The following is a 24,300-nucleotide window of genomic DNA, read 5'->3' on the forward strand; positions in this document are numbered from 1 at the left end:
GATGCTAATACTTTTTGTACTTGAGAAAAGGTTTGAATGCAGGACTTTTAATTGTGCCAAAATATTTCTATGCTGTGGTATTACTTCTTTTACTTGAGTAAATGATCCGAGTACTTACTCCACCCCTGCTTATTTTTTTAAGAAGTAAGGAATATTTCTATACATATACAGTAATCTATGATATTTTGTCTCTTTGTTTCTTGCTTCTAGCCAATGAAAAATCGTTATGCGGATGATGGCTCACCTCTGTATCCACGGCAAGGCCCTTACTTCTCTGATGGGCAGCGGCGGGTGGACTACGTGCTCACATACCAGATCCAGAAGCCCAACAGCATCCGGCGCCAGTCCTCCAGGTTTGGCGACAACAACTTCATCCAACGGCTTTGGCGCAGCCTGAACATTAGAAGCCGACGCGCCGAGGCGCAGCCAAAGGAAGACCCGGAGATCGCCGCCCAGGAGCAACGGACTGACTATCATGAGGATGACAAGCGCTTTAGGCGGGAGGAGTTTGAGGAAAACATCCTGGAGACGGGGCTGGAGCTGGAAATGGACGAAAGGGTGAGAGCTGAATGTGATGTGGTATTGACGATTTACCTTTTAGGTATTGTCGCTACGCCTTTCAAGCTTTCCATTGTAGCGCTGCAGCTATGCAGCTTACTATGATAACGGTGGCAAATGTATTACTAGAAGTTTTAGTCCTTTTTTTAAAACAATGGTTTCTTGCTTAAAGATGGCGCTAAAGCTGCAAGTCAGCCTGTGAGCCCTTACCACATGATAATCCATGTCTAAGACATAGAAATGGAGAAGCAAAACTGTTCTTGTTTTTCAGTGTGGAGCAAGTAGTTCCTAGTATTTTATTGTAAAGCGCCATAGACGTGTGCGTGCCGACAGCGCTTATGCGTCACTGAAGCCAATGTCTATTCTGGTGCTGTCTAGTCCGCAAATTTTTGCTATCAGTCTTTACCAGTAGGGCAGACAGATGTTGGTGATCTGACCAGAGTTGTCTACTATTGGCTACTTCCGGTTTAGAGCTCCACTAACTTTAACAGGAATTAAATTATTTAATCGTCTGGATCCTCCAGACTTTCCAAACGTTATTGGACAAATGGATCCAATTTAGTCGCAACTATTGGCGTCGCTTTTGACACAATTAGGTTAAGGAAAAGGTTGTGGGTGGGCTTACGTTTCCATGACGCGCGGGAAGAACGAGACGGTTGGGTTTAGGAAAACAAGAACGGAGGGTTGGGTTTAGGAAAAGAATAATGGACGGTTGGGTTTAGTTGGAGAAGAAAGTGGTTGGGTTTAGGAAACGTGACACGTGGGACACGATCCCCGGTCTCCTGGGTGAAAGTCCTGTGTTGTTTGATCCATCCACCACCCCAACCAACCTCCCTATGCGGATTTTCGGGCTTTCATACTACTCGCTACCGTAGTCGCTCTTAGTGCTACGTCATCTTCAAACCCTGTGTAGCTGCTGCTCTCCCTGGTGCGTTCTACAAACACGCTGAAGGGCGCTTTTTGCCTCTCTTCAGACGCTGACAGCCACTGTCCAAACGTCCGTATTTTACGAGTTCGGAGTGAGAACGGGTTGGTCTATGGGAAAAAGTATTTTTGTGCCAGAGGGCATCACGTGACAGGCCGGGAGTTTCAATTCCACTTTTTCCGGCCGCTGTGTTCAGTTTGCTTCAAAGCCTAGCACACTTCCTGGGGGCCTGAGACAGTTTGATCTGTTGCATGAGACATGCAAGTGAAAAAACATGCCTGAAACGCTTGCTTTCGTAACATGAAACGCGATGCATGATGTCAATGGGCACATGCCAGAGCGTAAATAGTGGTGGGCTAAGAGAAGAGACAGGCTGGAGAAAACGACAGAAAGTGTCCAAAGTTTGGAATCGGTTCAAACGTAGTTAAAACGAGAACTCTGTACAGTGTGTCTACTGAAAAACCAAACTAGCTTACCACAATAATAGCACGACGTCAATGCTTCAGCATCTCAACAGAAAACATTTCTCATCCATTCCACGAAGCGGACCCGACAAAAGTAAATCACGGAGTTGTATGGACGATGAAACTACGCCAAACACAACAACTACCAAAAACAAAGACAAGAAAATACGTAGCAGTGACCACAATTTGATGTAAAGAGCCGACTTGTTGACTATCCCTTCGGAGAAACAGCTGATTGTTGCGCACCATTTTCTCTCACTCTCTCGCTTCACGGAGAAATCTACTAGCATAAGTGTAACAGAGCTCAGTCTATTTTAATTTATATATTATATATAAGTTAAAATAGATTGAGTATAATTAATATTTACATATACATATATTTACATATAGGCCTATATACAGATCAGTCTCAGGATGAAACTTGTAATTCTGAAAGTTAAGTTGCACAACTTAAGGTCATGTTTATGTATGTTTAATGTAGGCCTTAGTGTGAGGTTGATGTCATTTCAGAAAATGTTTTCTTTAAAAATGTTACAATGTAATATGGCACTTAAATGCACTTCATATGTTGAGTTTTTTGAGAGATGATATTGTAAGCGATGTAGGCAACAAAAATGTTGCTTTTTCCGAAAATGTAACCAAACTATTGTTTATTATTGCTCTTCAATAAAACAAAAGTATTTCTTATCCGATTAATCGATGGAATAATCGATATCTGCAGCCCTAATGCTAATGTTTGCCGCTTATGTTAGAGTTTGTGTGTTTTTGGTTGAAATGTTGACCTTTTTAGCTAATCAAGACAGACCACTTTACAAACTCTTTAAATGTTGAGTACCACTGTTAACACAGCCCCATGCACACCATTTTGGGTGGATAACACAAAAGCTCGACAGACTCCCTGTGCCTAGTTATGGTTGCTAAGCTATGATCCTTTGTTTGGGGAGGGATTTAGCAAGCAATTATTTGTATCATTTACATTTTGAAAGTTGTTTTGTGGTATTTATGCTCATAGTTAACATACAGAAAGGGAAAGAATGGTTAAGAGAAAGCAGGTATAACATCCAGTAGCTCGCAAGGCAGATTCATGTGACTGATAGTGGAGAACCTGACAGGACCGAGTGGATGTCCTGGGAATTTGAATGTGTGTGAGGTATTTGGATATGATTTGAGTGCATATGAAATGGGTCAGTTTTATTGGCATTCAAATAAAAGTGAATGAGGCAGGTTATTCTATATTGTTGCCTTTTGAGCTGTAAATGAAAGGAACAATTTAGGCAATTAAGTTGATCTGTTTAATAACCTCCTGAGTGGATGTTTTCATTTGAACAATTGACAGTAATAAAGTAAACATTATCATCAATGTTAAATAGGTTTCAAGGTATCAAATAGGTTTAGATTTTAGAACTGACGGGTCTAAATTGGATCTGTTGACACTCAGATCAATTTCATTTTAGTCAATCCATCTTTGAACGTACTGCAGAGCATTACTGTGACGTTTGTTTTTCATATCTTATCTCATCTAAACGTGGATGTTGGTTAGGCTACATTCCTTTCAGCACTTGTGTCACTGGTGTGTATGTGCTACTTGAGTGGACCCATGAACACAGGGAGATTTGTTTTCATTACAGTAATAGAGAACCAGAGCATTTTGTCATTTCTTAGTCTGTTTATTGAAGAAAAGTCAAATGGAGATAAATTGACTGTACACACAGTTAATCACCATTAAAAACTGAATGAGCAAACCTATGACATAACTTGATTTTAATAAATTCTGAAAAAGGCTTTTAGCAACTCACGGTGTCCTATGATGTCACTCTAAATGACTTAAAATGTGTGGGCAAACTTTGAAGACACTCTACTATGGAAGCCTATGGAGTACAATTATTATTTTCGTATACGTATCATTACAGCTTGGCGTGTTCATTTACTGAGTCTGACTTAATGTCCCGCCCACAACACCATCTTGACTATCTTTTACTGTGTATCATGTTACATTAACATTTCTAACTTATTAAATCAACGTTTATAATGTATTAAAGCAACACTATATAACTTTTCCCGCGTCGGTCCCTCTACAGGTTGTCTCATTGGAACCACAGCTCGTGCTAAAAGTTACATAGTGTTGCTTTAAATCATTGCTTTAAGCATTTAAACAAAGTTTTGTGTTCGAGTTTGTAACATTCCAAAATCTTAATTTTGACTTAAAGATTTTCATTTTCACTGTATATGCATGTATATCTGTTCCAAATATTGGTAATCGGTTTCATTAACTACTAATAATCTGTACCGGTATTGGCCTTGAAAAACCAGTATTGGTCGATCCCTACCATTGTCGCTCTTTTACTACGTCATCTAACAGCTCCGCGGTTGAGCTGCTGCTCTGCCCGGTGCGTTCCATACAGACGCTAAAGGGTGATTTTTGCGCTGCTATCTGACCAAGCTTCAGTATTTGACAAGTTGGGTGTGAGAGCAAGTTGGTAATAACAACCCAGCCCAACTAATGACTAATCATTGAAGAAAGACATTTTAAAAATAAGATGACATGCACCTACACCGACTGTTATTTCTATTACCAGTAGGGTTGGGTGTTGTTTTTTCAATATGGTGCTGAAACTATACTTGCTTAGGATCAGTATACAGAAAAAAACAAACATTTGAATTTGATATTGAAGTAAATCTGGTACATCTCTGTGATATAGCTTACAGTTTGTCAGCTAGCTTGAATTGGTTATGTATTTCTGTATCCAGACAGGTCAGTGTGCCAAGCCGGAGAGTGTGAAGTGAGTCTGGCAGTGTGTGAGTGGTTTTACATAACAGCAGAGGCTGCAGAGACAATCCCATATGCAGCAATAAAGACGTGTGTTTGTGCTGAAATGGATGCAGAAGATTTTCCTGGCTCTGCTAAACAGTGCATCTCATAGAAGAGCAACATGCTTTTCTGCCTGCTGCTCCCTTATGTCAACCAAATAAGTTTTTAGATCATCATTTTGAAAAAGTCATGAATTGTCCCATGTTTCTGCAGTGAGTACATAGAGAATGTGTAACGTATAATGTATTTCAGACTAATATCCCTGGAATCGGCTTCATGAAGGTCCATGCTCCTTGGAACGTTCTGTGTCGGGAGGCTGAGTTTATGAAGCTCAAGATGCCAACAAAGAAGGTATTCTACCCGCCAGTAAATTGTCCATTTGTCAAATGCATATTTACCGTAGCTTTTTCTTGTCCTGAGACTGATTGGACTGGCTCTCAGCGCTGCATTGCTAAGTGGGGACAAGTATGAAGATGAATGTTTCCTGTTCCTTTGTCTTTGCATTCATGTAGCATTATAACACCACAGTGGGGCCAATTTGTGGTTACAGTTCTCACGAGCCTTGTAATGAGAATTTGATAGAAATCCAATAGTAATGAATAATGCATGAATAACCATCGGACATGTGTTAAGTGCCACGCTGCACAATTTCGTCGTATTTACAAGGGGAGACTGTGCTACAAAAACCTCACTGCAGTCTACCTTATAGTTAATTTTCAAAATCAGAGGTATTGGGTATTGGCACAAAACACAAGTTTGACTACATAATAATTCATCCTCAGCAGTCAGGATTTAGACCTTGCACACTGTCCTTTTTAGGACTAGATTGACAAGACATTAAATGGTTTTAAGGCCGTTTTCAGGTAGATTTTAAGCAAGCTTACTGGTTCTAAGTAAAGTGCTTTTAAGGTTAGTGAAGGTGTCCCAGAAGGGTCTAGCTTGGGTCCTCTTTTGTTTACTGTATACATAAACATATATATTCGCTAAATGCTTTCGATGCTTTTCAAATAACTCTCAAGCAAAAGCTTTTTTTTTTTAAAATGCTGACAAAGCAGACTCCACTAGTCAGATCCTGCCTACTGCCCACATCCAAACCCTTCAGGGCTCTCAGCCTTATAGATCTAGAAAAACTGCCAAATTACCTTTGCTCTCGGATCACATCTAAATACAGTAGTTATGTCAGATCACAGACATGCTGATGTCAATGAGACCACCTGTTTAAATATAGGATGCAGAGGAACAACATGCAGTAGCTCAGTCTGTAGGGAGTTGGGCTGGGAACCGGAGTGTAGCTGTTTCATGTCCCCGTACGTACCAAAGTACGGTGGTGGACTGGTAGCTGGAGAGGTGCCAGTTCACCTCCTGCCAAGGTGCTCCTGAGTAAGGCACCGAACCCCCAACTGCTCAGGGCGGCTGTCCATCGACAGCTGCAGCCCCCTCACTCTGACATCTCTCAATTAGTGCATGTATAGGTACTGAACATCTGTGTGTATTTCAGGCATTGTGTGTAATGTGTGTTCTAACAACATAGTGAAAACATTGTAATTTCCCTTGCGAGATTAATAAAGTATACATTATTATAAATTTCAAGATACATGTATTTCTTTTGCCTCCCCTTCAGAATTACGAAGTGAAACAAGGCAGTAATCTGGTGGAGAAGATCCGGCTGTTCATTCACAAAGTCACAGCTCCTCTCCACCCAAAAGTAGACCTCAACCGGCCACAAAGCGTCAAATTCCTCTCTCACCCTTTCTCCAGAGAGAAGCAGCATCTGTGAGTAAAGTCTCTGCTGACTTTTTGCTTTCAGTTGTGAAGACTGGCCAGTCAAACTAACTTTTCTCACTTGTGTAGTTTTCTACACCTTTGCTTTGCCATGTAATGCACACATAACGTACAAGCCAAAGAGATTTTACACATCTGAATCTGTAGACAGAATGTTTACATGGACATATATAATTTGACCCTAACCCAATTAAGGCACTTATTTTATCTAAATTGGACTTTAGTCATCAGAATAAGCATCACCTGGGTATCTATCCAGCTTTGCCACATTTTGATACACGAAAATTGTATTTTAGTTGCCCTGAAAAACATTTTCTGACCGGCAAACAGATTTTTTACATTTGTATTCAAATGGACTATCAGTCCACAGGTTACTGAAATAAACAGTAAACATTTAATAAGTAGCTAATGTGAAGCTATTCTAATGCTAATGCTAATTCTGTGATCATTGGGTTTATTATCTATTTCATGTTGGATACCGTGACCTATGTACCCAGTAAAAAAAGTTTAATAATATGGGCTATACTTAAAGCTGCAGTAATCAATATTTGTATGTCATTAATGGGTCAAATGACATAAGTTAAAGGAAAAGGGTTGGATGTAGTGATGAACCAATAGAGAATTATCACTTAACTCTGCAGCTCCACTCGTATCGATGTCGATTTTTATTCTCCTTCAGCTCGTTGTTTTGGTTTTATGGCTCACGTAAAAGCTGTTGGAAAGCCTGTCCACGCCCCCTGCAGGTGGATGGCGATACTGCAGTCTGATGTCGGTTCAGTGAGCGGCACTGCGCTTTGATGTCTGTTTAGAGAGGCAGCGGTCTTTTCCTTATTCCTTTTCTTCATTCTGTCTGGTTTGTGCGTTCGTGAGGAGGTCACACCCCTCCGCTTCAAAAGCTCTGATAAACCCACTGTATACCACCTGCCCAGCACCAACAGCACACAGACACTGTTAGAGACTAGCTGGTTAACAAAGTCTATATGAAACAAAGGAACGACTAGAATAGTCCAATATTCCTATTGAACAGCAAAATCTGAGTACAGTAGGTCAAAACAGCCATGTGTTTATAGCTAGTTCCGCTGCCCCCAGGCTAAAACATCTCTTCAATGGCTGCATCCCACTTCTCTTAAATTGCATCCACGGCTCCTCCTCTTGCCTCCCTTTCTTGCGTCTCAGTCAGTCCCACTGAGGAAGAATGGGAGAGACGCGAGGAAATCATGGGAAGAAAGAGGAAACGAGGAAATGTGTTTTTAGAGGGATGAGACATCCTTTCCTCTGAATCGACACATGAATTCGTCAGTTGAATGGGCGGAGTTAGCAACTGCTTTCAGCTGCACGCCTTCCGGGAAGGCTGCTCTCTGGATCATTGCTCATAGAGCCCTCCTTCAATGCTCGCTCCTCGTCCTCGGGGCAGGAATAAGAGCTTTGAGATGGCCTTTATGAAGGAGGGCCAGAACAACTTCCGGTTCAGCAGAGGAGCTATTACATAAGAGATGCGAGATGCACCTCTTATTGCGAAAATGTCTTTGTCACCCTGAATGTCCCGCCGAACCCCTTTTAAGAAATCTGGCAGTTCATTAAAGTGTTACTTGATACTCTATATGCAAAAAAGGGACCAATAGTCCAATATTACTATTGAACAGCCTATTCTGATTACAGTAGGTCAAAACAACTCTGTGTATATAGCTTGTTCTGCTGCCCCCATGTAGCTAAAACATCTGTTAAGTGTTATCCAGGTGGTCGAGAAATAGACTGGATCTCACTTCCCTTACTTGATATCTCCTCGGTCCTCTGCTGAACCGGAAGATGTTCTGGCCCACTTCCTGAAGGCTGTCTCAAAGCCCTTATTCCTGCTCAGAGGAGGGAGGATGGAGGAGGGATCTCTGAGGAGCTATGAGCGAGGATACACAAGGGCAGCCTTTTCGTAAGCTCAGAGAATTCAGGGGAAAAGGCCAAAATCAGTGACAACACTGCCAAGGTGCCATGTCGCAACTGACTCAAAATTCAGCACATTTAAGTAAGAAAATCCCCCCAAAACTACCATCATAATCTCCCAGTGCAGTGAGATAATCCTGAAGCAAGAGATCATGGTGAGACATATCTCCAGCTAATAGATGTAAGTTATATCTGTGATTGTGAGACTCTTTTGCAAAAAAGCACGTTAGATAACTGGCAAATTTGCAGTTTTACCCACACAGACAGCACGGAAAGGTAACCACAGAGGTGTAGAATGGACTAAAACATCATGGCAGGAAGGCTGAAGCGTGACGCTCTCCTGCAGCATTCTGCTGAAGCTCCCATCTTTCAGCTTTCTCTCCCGCTGGAATTACAAAAGTCATTTATATTTTCTCAACACTGTGTTGGAGGATTATGAAAATGGCTAAAGGAAGCATTTAGACTCAGTAAAAGGATTGACTACAGACAGACGTCGTGACTTCACAGACTCATCGGTTCTGTCCCAACAAGTAAAACAACTTTCAAAGGCGGTGATCTGAGCGGAAGAATGTCTTAGCATTACCATCACCCTGCTGGGATGTATGGAGGAGAGAGTGGGCAGTGCGCAGCTATATTTACAGCTCTGACTAACAGCTAGCAGGAGATCTCCCTCCACATCTTTTCCATCACCTAATCTTCATAAATTTTGAAAGCACTCCAGGCCGGCTCCCTGAGATAAAGCCTAGATATAGATTACAGTCTATCTAAAGTCAAGACATGGTGTTTAATGCTTCTACATCTAGGATAGTCTTGAGCTCAATCATGTCATTTTCTGAGGGAATACTCGAGTCACTCCTGGATAAGGTGACCAGATTTCTGAGACAAAATCCGGGGACATTTTCAGCTCAGAAGTGTAAATACCTCCAAAACAGGTATTTGTGCTGCAGTCTGAGCTATTTTGCACTAAAGAATTTTAACCATGCACACACAGGTTTAGTTTATTTAGTTTAGTAATAGTTTTTTTCTTCATATTTTTGCATTAATCTTACTAGGAAGCATACCAGTAGAAATATATATTCAGTTTTGTAAGTGGGAAGTTTATAAGTAAGTGGGATTGTCTGGAATCTGGCAATATAATAACCATTATGGTGGGATACACTGGCTAAGCAATTTACAAAAAATATCTGTGCTGACATAAATAGTTTACATGAGAATACATTATAAAGTTCAGGGACCGCTTGTTGTACTGATGCATGTGTTGAGTGAAGTTTGTGAGATATTTCACAGAGTAATGGGTGTGCAGAGATTCATGCAGAATGCAAATATGATAACTATATGATTGGTCCAGTATTAAACGAGATCACTGCAGTCGGCAACGGCAAAACAAGCTACAATGTAAGTTAATAGGACGTCAATTGTAGGCCTACTACAGCTGGTTTTTACGTTCATAAAAGTGCTTGTTTTGCCACTGACAGACTCAGATTAATATTCAAAGTGTCTGACAACATTATGGAAAGTATTTCGAAGGAGGTCGACCTTTCTGTTAAAGAGTAAGATCCTTTTTTTAAAACATAAAAAGTCCGCGAAATTGGGTTCGCTAAACCCACCAGACTCCATGTAAATAAACAGTAATTTTAGCATCGTATGGGGGTGCACAACTATTTAATTCCAATTTCGGGTCTGTCAGTCACAGTGAAAACCGGGGACATTTCCGGGGATAGCTACAGCCGGGGACAGGTCACCGAAACCGGGGACGTCTGGTCACCCTACTCCAGGACTAAATAGAGGATTATTTAAACTTCAGATTAAAGCTGTTTGTCAGTGGAGGAACAGGGACCATCTGGACTGTTTCAGTGAAGGCCAACAAGCACCACCAGCAACACATGTATGACTGACAGGAGCTGCCCACTCAGTCCTTTGGATGAAATGCTTTCAGTGCACACACTTCCAAGTGCTTTCCTTCTAAGAATTGCATTCATATGTACTATGTCTGACTGGTGTTTTTTAACTCCTGCACATAAATAGGTAACTTTACGTCAGATTAGTGTAACAGCAGGAAGTGATTGTTGTCATTCAGTCAGTCAGGGGTTGTGGCTAGAAGGGATACAGCTAGGGCGTTTAGGCGAGAAAAAGTGAGCATCGTGCGGTGACGACAGTTAAGTTTAGGCACCAAAACGACTAGTTAAGGGTAACTACAGTTTTTTTTCAACCTGGACCCTATTTTACCATGTTTTTATGTCTAAGTGACTGATGGGAACAACAATCTTTGACATTGGTCCAGTGTTAAGCGAGATCGCTGCAGTTGGCAGCGGCGAAACAAGCTACAATGTAAGTTAATAGGGCAATTGTCCAGCTTGTATTTACCTTCACAAAAGTGCTGTTTTGCCACTGACAGGCAAAATTCCGCCACATGTCCATTTTTTCGGCCGGATGTCCGTCACCTTCCTCTTTCTTTGTGTTGGCCTTCTAAACTCCGGTAGGTTTGTGAGGACTATGGTTAACTGCTCCTCAGATCTCTGCAGGGTAAATCCAGACAGCTAGCTAGACTATCTGTCCAATCTGAGTTTTCTGTTGCACGACTAAAACAACTTTTGAACGTAAATACGTTCCACCAAAACAAGTTCCTTCCTGGGGCTATTTTGCAGCGGTACCGGGGCTCTGTCTGGTGCTTAGCACCGCCCATGACGATGGGCGGTGCTAAGCACGATGTCTGCTTAATTTTTTTAAAACATTTTTTTTTACCTTGCCCCACTAAAAATAAGGTTTTCCCTCAATGGGCCTCGAGTTTTAAATCAAGTTTTAAATAAAAATAAATCATACGGTACATCCTGAATTGCAGTAAAAGTAATAATTAACTGCTTCTAAACATAATTGGCAGGAGACAGGCTTGGCTGGTTGAGCCAGCAAGGATTTGTAAAGTGTTCTCATGCCTTCTCACTGCATCTTTTTGTTTATATGTATGTGTATAGGTGTGTATTTATATGTAGGGTAGCCTCCACCCTGTACTAAAACATAATGACACAAGCTTCCATTTCATTGTACTTGTGTGTGAATATACTTCATGTGACTTCATTGTTATTGTACTTTTGATCCTATTTGTGGCGGTCCTTTTACATCAAATCTTTAATCTCAGTTCACTGTGTGCTAGATGGACAGCATTATATTAACAACATTAGCCTGCACGATAGTGCTTAACTCTGCAAAAGTGAATTGTTATTTATCCCACCCTATCCGCTCTTTTTTTTTTCCAATATCTACTCTAAGGTCAAATATGTTTTCTATTAGTCTCCACTCTTTCTCTGGATCTGCAACTAAAACTGGACCTGTTGTGTTCTTTGTTGCCAGATTCGATCTGTCTGACAGGGACAAGTTCTTTGACAGCAAGACCAGGAGCTCAATAGTAAGTATTGGTTTCAGTAGATGACCTGTTTGAAGGTGGCTGCTTCAGGAAGCTACATAAGAAGTTTAATTCAGCCCAGTGGCAGCATGTGTGTGATATGTAGCATTTATGGTTATAAAGTCCCCTCCCTAAAGGGTAGATTTGTTTTTTTTTCAACCTGGACCCTAGTTCCCAATGTTTTTGTGTCAAAGAAACTGATGGGAACATCAGTCTTTGAAATTGGTCCAGTATTAAGCGAGACCTTTGCAATCGGCAGCTGCGAAACAAGCTACAATGTAATGTTAATGGACAATTGTGCACCTTCAATTTACATCCACTAAGACTGCTATTTTACCACGGACAGGCTCAGATTATTATTCTAAGTGTCTGACAACATCATGGAAAGGATCCCTTCAGAGGTAGCCCATTTTGTTAAAGAGTAAGATCCTATGAGACAGCGCCGATATCGCCAGACCCACCAGACTCCTTTTAAATAAACCGTAATTTTATCAAAGTAAAACACACTTCATTCTAAGTCGACAGAAACAAAATAAAAGTGTCAAAAGCCGTCTTGGTTTGTGTTCCCACAATCACCACTCTGGTTTGGTTGAAATAAACCCTTAATTCACCCATTTACATGTGGAAATATGCTGGCTCTATACACACTAAAAGTACTGTTTATTTACATGGAATCTGGTGGGTTTGGCGATGGTGATTTTGGGGCTGTTTCTGGTCAAACAAAGAGGATATCACTCTTTAACAAACGTTCTATCTCTGTAGGGATCCTTTCCATAATGTTGTTAGACACTTAGAATAATAATCTGAGCCTGTCAGCGGCAAAAACAGCACTTTTAGTGGACGGAAACAGATGATGCGTATTTGCCCAATAGGATAACATTGCCGCTCGGTTTAGCTGCCGGTTACAGTGTTCTCGCTTAATACTGGACCAATTACAAAGATTTTTTTTAGTGACTTACACACTAATGCATGGGGAAATGGGATACAGATTAAAGAAATACCGACATTACTCTTCAAGTATAGACAAATGTGCCTTTCTACATACTTTGTAGATCTACTGTAACAACAAAGACCTGACACCCTGTGCTCCCCGGTGCATTCCTCCAATAAGACCCCCATTGGCATACTAACCTCGCAGTACTTAACTAATGAATGGGTAGTGAGATTGATTTCTCATTACTGGATGGAGCTCCTCAATCACTGCAGTTCTTGGCACCCAACGGAGCCTCGGCCCTTATCAATACAACTCTGAGCTCATCACCAGCCTCTCTGAGGACACACATGCTGTACAAAACTCATTCTCCCTCTAACAATTTCACCTGTACTACTACACAAGTACATATTTAGCTCATTCTCCTCATAGTGGTGTTTTATCACAATACGATGTATTGATTCTTTGGACAACGATATGATATTTGCTGATATCTTAGTCTGTCACGATACGATTTCGATTTCATTCAATACAGGATCCTTCAAATGATATGAGACACTATCATAAGCCCACGTCACATTTATAGCAACTCAAAAAAGCAACTAAAATATAGTTCGACAATGTTATTACTGAGCTCTTCCAGACATTTAAATAAATAAATAAAAAACTATTCTTTTTAATAAAAAGAAAAATATGGGGCATCTTACAGATGATCTGTATCGATATTTTCACTTTGCATCAATAATATTGGATCGTGGATCATTGAGTCGTTATATCGATGTATCGCTACACCCCTACCTTACCTTGTTGTTGTATCCTTAGGTGTATGAGGTACTGAAGAGGACTAGATGCACCAGAGCCAAATACTCCATGGGTAAGACCTCTGCCTGTTCCTTTAATACGACAGTTCAATCAATATGCAATTATTATCCTCTGAGTATAGTGTAATTATCACCAGAGAAGATTGCAGGGTGTGACATCGTGGTCTTTGAGCAACATATCCCTAACTCTCCAACTAATGGATGGATTTGCTTGAAATGGATTGAATCTTGATTTTGGTGACCATCTGAGCCATCCTCTGTCCCGGTCCCGGCCGTGACCTGGGGGTTTCTCTTGTGTTTCTCTGTCAGTGTGTTTACATGCAAAACGGTTCTCCCTGTATACATGAGTGGGGAAGAATGGGAAGAATGACGGGAGGAAGTCTACCTCCGGTACAGTAGATGGCGCTCTGCAATTGGCAGCTGGTCAGAATAAGGCTTCATCTTCCGGTTGACCTTTGTCAAACTCACACCAACTAAGAAATGTGTCCTAGCATCCGCCCTGAAATGGGTCTTCTTGATAGTCCTTGCCATGGCGAAGTCCTCAGTGGGTTTAAAGGAGTAAAGCTTGTGTTGTTGCTGTTGTTATTTGGCGCCATTGCTTACAACTGCTCTCTTCTATTTACGGGTCAAAAACCACTGCAGCGGTGCTGGATACCGATTTCATCAAGGGGACTGTGAGGAGGGCCCAAAAGATTCTAAAATGAATAGCTGTGGATGCAGGGAGGGGCCCATAGAAAATGCCTTTCTACAGGGCCCAGAATTTTGTGCAACGCCCCTGATTGGCTGTCTAACATAAGCCGTAGAGGCAGGCATGAAAAATGATACGTTACACAGAGATGAGGTTCACATAGCAGGAGCTGAAAAATAAATAGAAAGATTTGTGGGCTATGTGTAATTTTGTCATTTCTTTTTGTTAAAATGGATTTGATAAAATTAGTATCGATAGAAGTATTGTTCAGAAACCGGTATCGAAGTCACAGTATTGGTATCGGTAAGGGAAATGTTCGAAAGATACCCATCCCTAGGTATGAGAACTTTTTTCAAGGTCACTGGTGTAAGGTGTTTGAGAAACCGGAGTATTGCCTTAACCTGAATATAATCAGGTTTCATAATGCGTGTAAATGCACTGTATGTTTTCACCTCCCCTGTGTCTTCGTCTGTCGTCTGTCTCTTTGTGTCTATATCTGTGTCTCTGTCTGTCTCTGTGTCTCTGTGTCTGTGTCTATCTCTCTGTGTCTGTCTCTCTGTGTCTGTCTGTGTCTCTGTCTATGTCTGTGTCTGTGTCTCTGTCTGTCTCGCTGTGTATATATCTGTGTCTATGGCTCTGTCTCTCTGTGTATACGTCTGTGTCTATGTCTCTGTCTCTCTCTGTCTCTCTGTGTCTATGTCCGTGGCGCTCCTTGCTCCTGATTGCTGCTCATCGTCCACACCTGCCTTCCATCAACTCCAACAGCATATCGACCCAGGCCATTCAGCAACTCATCGGCAGATGGTTCAGTTAACCATCGTAGCTACACTTCAGGCCGCTCCTTGTTCTGAGCATTTGGTGCTTTTTCTCAAGTGTTTTTTGTGCATAAACTAAGCCTGTTCTGCCGTGCTGCAGGATTACTCTCCTCTGCCTGCCTATTTCGCCTGCATCCCTTCAGCCAGCGCAGCAAACCACTTGAATCCCTGCTCACCCATCTGCCTTGCTGAAGCATCTTCAGCCATTAACCCTTACTACCAACGCTCTGCTTCTGCAAGCAGCCTCCTCCCTCATCCAGCCTCCAATCCCCTTTTTCCTTTATCTACTCCTGAGTCTGAGTCTGCGTTTGAGTCTCTCTGTGAAGGCATTTCATCCTCAGCTAAAATCCCTTTTCCTTCTGTCTACAAGTTGCTTCCAAGGTATTATACAGCACTGCATCCTAGTGCTTGGGATGTGTTAAATGCAGAGTGGGACATTTCACTATGTTGTGTTCTGTTTTGAATACTGTATATAGGTGTGTTTGATGCTGTAGTGTCTCTAGCAACCCATCTCCATGTGGTCTCCTCCTATATATAATGTGTGTAATGTGATGTCCTGTGATCTGTCTGTCCCAGGATGTCTGTCAGGTTTTACCTCATCATCTGATGAACACTGGTAAAATGTTATTTCTCCAACATTTCATGGCCGCATCACTGTGGTAATGATGATGTTAAAGCACACCTTCTAGTGTAATATTTCGGTTATACATACAACAGTTACCAACAAAATAAAAGACATAAAACAACTGTATTCATATTGTGGGCCGGATTTGTTTAATGGTTGAGTGGCTTTTGGTGTTTCATGGTTTAACTGGCTCTGCTATTGACTCTGTCCTGCTAGTGGAACAAGTGAAGATGCTCTACATGTAATTCTTCAGTGTAATTCTAAGTATTAACGTGTGTGTGTGTGTGTGTGTGTGTGTGTGTGTGTGTGTGTGTGTGTGTGTGTCAGTGATTATAATCCTGTTGAATATGCCTTTCTACAGGGATCACCAGTCTGCTAGCCAATGGTGTCTATACGTCTGCTTATCCTCTGCATGACGTGAGTATCACCATCACACTGCATGGCCACCTCTCCCTTACTGGCCTGAGAACAGTTGATACATTTTATATACTGAGAGAATTATTCCAATTCAGAGCTTCTGATACGGAAATGTTCAAAGCATCTGCTGCTTGTAGTCTAGAATTGATGTGAACTAACCCTATTTGTGACTAGAATTTCTCTCAGGTTTCTCTCAGGTCTCATATTTCTGTGTTGAATTAAAAGCATTATTCCATAGCCTATATCAGGGTTTAAAAAAAGTATAACATTTCAAAATCAGAATTTTAGGGCTTAAAAAGTCTTAAATTAAGGACTGTTCGTTATTTATTTAAGGGGCCACCGGAGGAGTTTTGGGACCTTTAGCCAAAAAAGACATGAGCCTTTTGATCTATGACCCTCCAAAACGATTTGTAAAAAAGGCATGACCCTCCCCCAGCAATTTATCAATACGTTCTGTACTGGTTTGCGTTTGGCAAATATAGACAGATTTCCATTGTTTTTTGACTGACATGACTAAATTCTGATCTGACGCATCCCACTCCTCTGTTATGGTGTGTTGGCCATTTCAGTAGATTTACTCACTAACGTTGTGGAAACACAATAAGCATGGAAACTAAATGCATACTAATGCATTACGGCATTACTTCAAATACTAAGTTACTCCTTTAGTAAACTAGTATTCACATGAAATAAAACAATAAAATATTGAGACCATTCAGCAAGGCACTCTGGGTAACATTCAACACACAAACTGGTCGCTATGGACTCGTCACTAGGCTTCCTCCACTTCGCCGTTTAAACAAAGTGGAATAAACGTATAAAAGTCCAAATCTTCACAAAACCCGCAATCAATTAGATGGCTGACATCAAATGTCAAAGAGACATATGGGGCAGCTCCCCCTGCCCCATATGTCTATGCCCTGCCCCACAGCAAACTCATGGGTCAGACCCATCTGGTAGCGAAGGAGGGCAGAGACTGAGAGAGCTACATGGAGCTACATGGAAAAATATGCACCAAACAAGCCACTTTGAAATTTTGCTGTTTCATGAATACAAAAGTTGGGTGACCCCCCCTCCCCCCTCGACTGAAAAATGTTGGATGACCCTCCCCTCAGCAAAGAATAAAAAGACACGACCCTCCCCTATTTTCCTCCAGTGGTCAATTCCATAAATACCGAACGGTCCCTTAGTTGAAGTATTGTGTTCTAGGTCTTAAATCCTTTTAAACTGTTCTTAATTTTCCTACTTCCATGTAACACTACCTCTAATGCTCATTGTAATGCTTTAGAATTATTATTTTTTGATTCCGTGGTGTTGTAGTTCTGTCTTTCGCTAGTCCAAATATATAATTTGCTGTATTTCGACTACAAATGAGACCAAAACAGCTTTCCTGTTATTGCCGTGAGTCTCTTTCGGATTGTACCACAGACATAAAACAGATTTTATTCTTCAGCTCTGGGGAAGTACAAGTTTAGCGTGACATGGCTTGAAAAAGATGAATGTAGGGCTTGGTTAAAGCCAATTGCTAACAATGTATTTAAAGCCTGCTGCTCTTGCATGATAAACAAAGTGCATTTGTTATTACAGGGAGACATCGAGGGGGCAAATGCAGAACCTAACGACAGGAAGGTAGGTAGAGCGGGTCCACCAGTCAATAAATTGATTCAGATGTCACCAAACCAACACTTTCAGTCAATTCACACATACTCATTCATCAATCATTAAGATACATGTCTCCGTTCAAATGCGTTTTCCACGGCTTGTCCTCTTCATTTTGAATGCAACACGGCGTTATCTATATAAGTGACTCAAACATGCCACTCAATTAGTTCTACCATAAGGGATTTAAAAAAACAAACCAAGAGTAACGAAGGATGACAGACTGCCATGCTAACATGACAGCATTTGTGCATTTCTGAGCCTTTACCTCCTACTGTACAAAACCACCAGGCAATTGGAAAGAAAATAAAAGCTCATGCTGAGTCTGAAGTCATCTCCTCCCCTGCTAACACTCTCCATAATTATACTGTAGGCTGTGTGTCACTAAGGCAACAGCCTAATAATCCCTCCTCTGTTCTCAGGCATCAGAAAAGCTTTAGCTTGGTGCTTTCAAGTACCTCCACAGCAACATACTTTGATATATATATATATAATTTCAATCCCACGTATACATGTTTAAGAAATAGGATTTCCTCAACTGTAGAGATGACAATGTTTAATCTCAGGCCCCATTTCCATCTGGGATTAACATCCATCCTGAGTGACCCGATCACAAGTGGACAGCTCTAAGTACAGTTGGGAATGCACCCAGGATGCATTGAGAGACGATCACTCATACCACATTCAGAGGTGGTCCACATTCTTATAGCAACGTGTATGTGAATGTGCCCTGGTCCACTTTCAGGACCGCCTATTCAACTGCGAATCAATTCAAAGTAGGGCTGGGCAATATATCGATATTATATCGATAGATATGCGAGGCTAGCTATTGTCTTAGATTTTGGATATTGTAATATCGTACTATGACGCAAGTGTTGTCTTGTCCTGGTTTTAAAGGCTGCATTACAGTAAAGTGATGTCATGTTCTAAGTGACTGTTCTAGCTGTTCAATTATTCCCCTTTACCCACTTAGTCAATATATCCACATTATTGATGATTATTTATCACAAATCTCTTTGTGTACATTTTTTGTGAAAGCACCAATTGTCAACCCTGCAATATCGCCGCAATATCGACATTGAGGTATTTGGTCAAAAGTATCATAATATTTGATTTTCTCCATATCATATATTCAAAGTATTTCTCATGTCACAGAAACCACTGGGAGTGAATGGTGTGTTTTAGATGTTATCATCATACTGTCGAGGATGTGTCTGTGTTTTTGTTCTGGTGCTGCCTGCTCCTATACCCCCGCCTGTCGGGAGCTCTGCACCCCGCGGTTGCCTGGAAAAGGCAAGCACGCCGGGCCCTGGTTATACAATAACCTTATATTTGGTTCCATAAAATGTACCTGAATTCACAAATATGTAGGATAGTGCTAGACATTCCTGTTTTTATGTCGCAACATCTGCTGTTGCTATTTAGAAACCAGCGAGCCAGAGTGGGCATTGCAGCGGCTGAAAAACAGTTTCATTTCCTATAGAGCTTTAGTGTGTAACTTCTTGATATTAATGAACGTCCGTTACATTCAAGCCATTGCCAAATGAGTTGCTACAAAGCTAATTAAGACTATCAGCTCCACACATCTCTCTCTGTATTTCTCAGTATGGCTATGTTCAGAAGATTGTGGCGTCCGGCGACTATCATGCGCAGAACCTCGAGTGAAGATAATGATCTCTTCTGAAGAGTCCATCATGTTTTTTTAATCCTCCATGTCCTCCTTGGCTCCTAGCTGCGTGGAGGAGGGGTGGGGGGCGATCACGGAAGGCTTGTGTCATGTGGACGCGCCAACAGTGTTGTTGTCATTACTTAGAATTCCTCATGGGGGCGACAGAAACTACGCACTATAGCTTTAAAAGCTTTTACTATGAGGAAATGGGTCTTTATCAGCAGTAGTGTAACACGACTCCTACGTATAAGCGGACATAAAACGGTAAAATATAAGCAGATATGATATATAAACTAAACTTCAAACCACAGAGATTCGGTTAGAAGCTACAAACGTTCAGAGAGCTGAACACACTGAGACTTTTAAAAACGTCTTTCTCTCCTGCACAGGTCCCGGCGGCCGTCAGTAGACATGCTTATTGTTAAGTTCATAAAATGTACATGATGCACACGTACTGTAACGCCGTTTGGCAGAGAGAGGTTTTGTCCTTTGGCGCACTGTAGGCAGCACTTTTTTAGTCATCGCACGTTTGTAATGTACGATTTATGTGAGAGTAGCATAAAAACTGAAATTTACACACAACCAGCCTATATCAGTCCTTTCAGAAAAAGCGGAGTTTTTCTGTGATTGTTGCGAGCAAAAATCCTTGATTATGCGGCACGTTTTAAAAGAAAAATGCAATGGAATATGCGGGATATTTATTTATAACGGGAACTTGCAAAAACTGCGGTTTCATCATGGCTTCATCGCGGGGTTTGCAGCTTTTCGATGATGTTCACGTCGCGTAATTACGTCACTTCATAACGTTCCCATGGCAACAGGGGAAAATGGCTGCTCTTGTGTGAAGTAAACGCAAAATTTTTCAACTTTCTGCTAATATATATGTGACTTTTTTGCAACGAAAATGCGGGGAATATGAAATCATGCAAGCCCCGCATATTTTGTGCGGAAATCTGCAATGTTTGCGGCGAAAGTGCGGCCCCCGCATAAATATGCGGACTTTGGCCGTTTATGCATTGAATTATGCAATCGCATAATTGCATTTTCCTGGAGGGACTGCTATATGCAAACAGAAAATTATGTATGTGTTTATTTGCATATAGAGCGGGGAAGTGAGATCAGATCACAAGTGGTCACTCACGATATACAGTATGTGGAGACACATTCTGCTGCCCGGTGTGAACACACGTGCGTAGCTTTCCACTTGTGATTGGATCCCTCAGATCGGATATTAAAATGAGAACAGGGCCTCAGTCTCGAAGCCCAATCTGATCTGCCATGTGAACACTCCTCTGGGCCTGCTTCCTGTGATGAAAGCCTTCAATTGCAGCCTCGCTGCTGTGCCTGCGAACGGAGTGTGATTGTGTGTAAAAAAACATTTCACAGTGATTTATGTGCTCGTTGCCTACTACTGTATGAGGAACAGAGCACAGACTCAGTCAGCTGTTAGATAATCATTGTAAAGACCATAGTATACAGCAATGATTTGCATATAAATCGCACACACACACACACACACACACACACACATTTGTTTTATTTATTATGAGCATTCATCACAGTCTTAAATGTACCACATAACTTAAATTATACATGACTAGAATTAACACCGCAATAATTCTAATTGGCTCAAATGCTCAAATGTCCGTTACCAAACACCCCAAACTCAACTAAATTTGCTACAGGTGGTTATGAGATAAGTTTCACCTGCCCGTGTTACTGTTACAGCCCATGGTGGCATTTTGCTGTAACTTAAAAAATAATTTCAATGATACACATTCCAGAGCAAGTTCTCCAACCCTAAACGACTAAAGGGTCGTCAGTGCCTTCCAAAACAACCTATATGACTGTCCAAAAAGTTGAGTTTGGGCATCTAAACCTTGGTTAAGGACAAGGATTTTGATTAAAGTAAGCCGGCTGTTCTCATGAACCATTTTCAGATATATTTACAAAACATAATGCACTGTACTTTGTATGTATTCCACGTATTCATTACTGCACGAACCACATTGACTGCTGCTGTAGAGAGCGCTCTGGTCTGCGTAGGGAGGTCAGGGTGGATGGGTCCTTAAACACATGGCTTTCAAGCAGGGGATGCGGAGCCCGAGTTTGTGTCCCAGAAGAAGTTAAGGGGAAAACAAAGACAAAGACTTTCACCCAGGAAACAGGTGTTCCTCTCCCGGGAGTGCTACTTAAGGGGGCCGCTGTTTTTAAAATGTCTAGTTAAGAGTAGAAGAAAAAAAATGTAGTTTGGGTTAAAACTAACTCGTTTTGGTGCCATAACTTAACTGTCGTCGCCGAAGGACGGTCACCTTTTGTCAACTAAACTCAACTACCACGGCCTCTGAAACGACTGTCACGTCGAGGTGCTCTGTCAACCTGTGCTCACTCCGAACTTGTAAAATACTGACGCTTGGGCAGTGGCTTTCAGTGTCAGATACGACGTAAAAAAGCACCCTTCAGCGTCAATGTAGAACACACTGGGCAGAGCAGCAGCTACGCAGTGCTCTAAAGGTCCCATGGCATGATTTCACTTTATGAGTTTAACATTAATGAGTTCCCCCAGCCTGCCTATGGTCCCCCAGTGGCTAGAAATGGCGATAGGTGTAAACCGAACCCTGGGTATCCTGCTCTGCCTTTGAGAAAATGAAAGCTCAGATGGGCCGATCTGGAATCTTCCCTTTATGATGTCATAAGGGGAAAGGTTACCTCCCCTTTCTCTGCTTTGCCCGCCACCCACAGCTGCCCAGAGAATTTGGCCCATCCATGAGGAAATAGAGCTACAACCATGGCCGCAAGCTGGTCAAAGCCACACCCTCACCCTCCACCTTGCCCCACCTCTCTCCTCCTCAATAGCATTTAAAGCTACAGACACAGAAATGGCACATCCTAAGGAAATCTCATTGTGGGACTGGCTCTAGTGGCTGTAATTCTGCACCATGGCTGAATTTCGGGAAAGAGACTTCAGATACAGTATTAGGGGACCACTAAGGTCTATATAAAAGAGACTTCAGATACAGTATTAGGGGACCACTAAGGTCTATATAAAAGAGACTTCAGATACAGTATTAGGGGACCACTAAGGCCTATATAAAAGCATCCAAAAAGCAGCATGTCATAGGACCTTTAAAATAATATAGTATTATGAGCGACAAAGGTAGCGAGTAGTATTAAAGCCCGAAATTCCGTGTAGAGAGGTTGGTTGGGGGGGGTGGATAGTTCAAACAACCTACCGGAGACCGGGGTTTGTGTCCCGTGTGTCACTTTTCCAAAACCCAACTGTCCCGTTTTTCCTTTCTAAACCCACCTGTTCCATTCTGGGTCCCACGTGTCACGTAAACATACCTTTTATAAGCCCACCCACCATCTTTTCCTTCGTCAAAAGTGACGCCAACAGTCCCGACCCAGCGCATTTAGATAAAAAGCACGTTTAGGTAAAAAGCACGTTTAGATATGACGCTAAAGGAGACTTTTAGCACCAAAGGCACCTGACCAAGCGTCCATATTTTACGCGATGGAAGTGAGAATGTGTTGGCTCTGTACCCGGCTCATGGTCACGTTTTCTCAGCTAAACTTAACTGTCGTGTGACGGTTCATCAGGTGACCAGCAGGCCGTCACCTAATTCCGTTAAAATATCATAGGAACCTGTTCATGAGAAAGTGTTGCAGAAAACCAGTGTTGAGGAGCAAAAGTGATGCTCCAGTGGGGATGGAGGGGACATGTCTGGTTTCATTTTGTTTGATTTACACCCTAACACAGTGTCATCTGACGCCATAATCCAGGAAAGAGATGCTCTGAGTTGATAAAAAGGGTCACCTTGAGTTATAACTGCGCACTTCAAACAAAAAGCTTTACGAGTGCAGCCATCAGCGAGAGCTTTATGACAGAAGCCCTCCAGTTGGAGGAGCTGGATATGACCGTACGGTCAGTTACCTGAGAGGGAGCTCTGCACACAGCAAGGACTGCAATGAAGAACAGTGCTCTTATTAAGTGAAGATGCAAATACAGCATTGAACCTAGCATTAAAACTAAACGCAATTTTTTGAAATACAGTTCACAAAGAATGTTACCATTTCTATCATAAGAAACAATGACCAATTTTATCAAAATGTGGACATTACTAGATTTGTTTGAAATGTATACAAATATACATATTACAATACACAGCCCTGGCTGGTTTAATGAAAAAAAAAAAAACAGAAATGAGTGCATGAGCCACAAAACACTGTTCCAGCCAATCAGCAACAGGCGGCAACTGTTTGCGCAGTATCGCTTACTGCACCTTTTAATATTATTACTGCTTTTAAAAAGGTCTAGATCTGTGGAAATAGAACAGCATATATTTTGTGCATGCACAGTGATACATACTACCATAAATCATTAAACTCAAATTCAACTCACATTCTATTAGTGTTAAAGGTCCTATATCATGATCATTTTCAGGTTCACTTGTATTTTGAGTTTCTACTAGAAAAATGTACATGCTTTAATGTTGGAAAAACATTTTATTTTTCTCATATTATGTTTCTGAATTCACCCTCTGTCTGAAACGCTCCGTTTTAGCGCCTGTCTCTTTAAGCCCTCCTCCTAAAAAAGCCCAGTCTGCTCTGATTGGTCAGCATGTCCATGTCTCAGCATTTGTGCTCCCTAAGTCTGCAGTCACTGCAGTCGGGGAATGACTGTAGCGGCACTTTCTACCTATATATAATATAGTTGACATCACAACCGTACGGAAGTCCTGACAGCTTGTTTAAAGGAACAGTTTCTGAATACGGGCTCTGTGCATTTCTCTGTGGATTGAGCG

General features: G+C 41.6%; 1 protein-coding gene across 3 annotated transcripts in view; it reads left to right on the forward strand.

Moving 5' to 3' along the window:
• ano1a (anoctamin 1, calcium activated chloride channel a) overlaps window positions 1–24,300 on the forward strand; it is an 80,124-nt gene that overhangs the window by 23,561 nt on the left and 32,263 nt on the right. For all 3 annotated transcript variants that reach the window (XM_078251586.1, XM_078251731.1, XM_078251670.1), the window contains 7 exons: window positions 211–558; window positions 5,009–5,107; window positions 6,378–6,529; window positions 11,819–11,873; window positions 13,624–13,675; window positions 16,112–16,167; window positions 17,755–17,796. In XM_078251586.1, coding sequence (XP_078107712.1) covers window positions 211–558; window positions 5,009–5,107; window positions 6,378–6,529; window positions 11,819–11,873; window positions 13,624–13,675; window positions 16,112–16,167; window positions 17,755–17,796 — 804 coding nt within the window. The remainder of the gene's footprint in view (window positions 1–210; window positions 559–5,008; window positions 5,108–6,377; window positions 6,530–11,818; window positions 11,874–13,623; window positions 13,676–16,111; window positions 16,168–17,754; window positions 17,797–24,300) is intronic.

This window comes from Sander vitreus, chromosome 1, assembly GCF_031162955.1.
Source record: "Sander vitreus isolate 19-12246 chromosome 1, sanVit1, whole genome shotgun sequence".
Taxonomy (NCBI): Eukaryota; Metazoa; Chordata; class Actinopteri; order Perciformes; family Percidae; genus Sander; species Sander vitreus.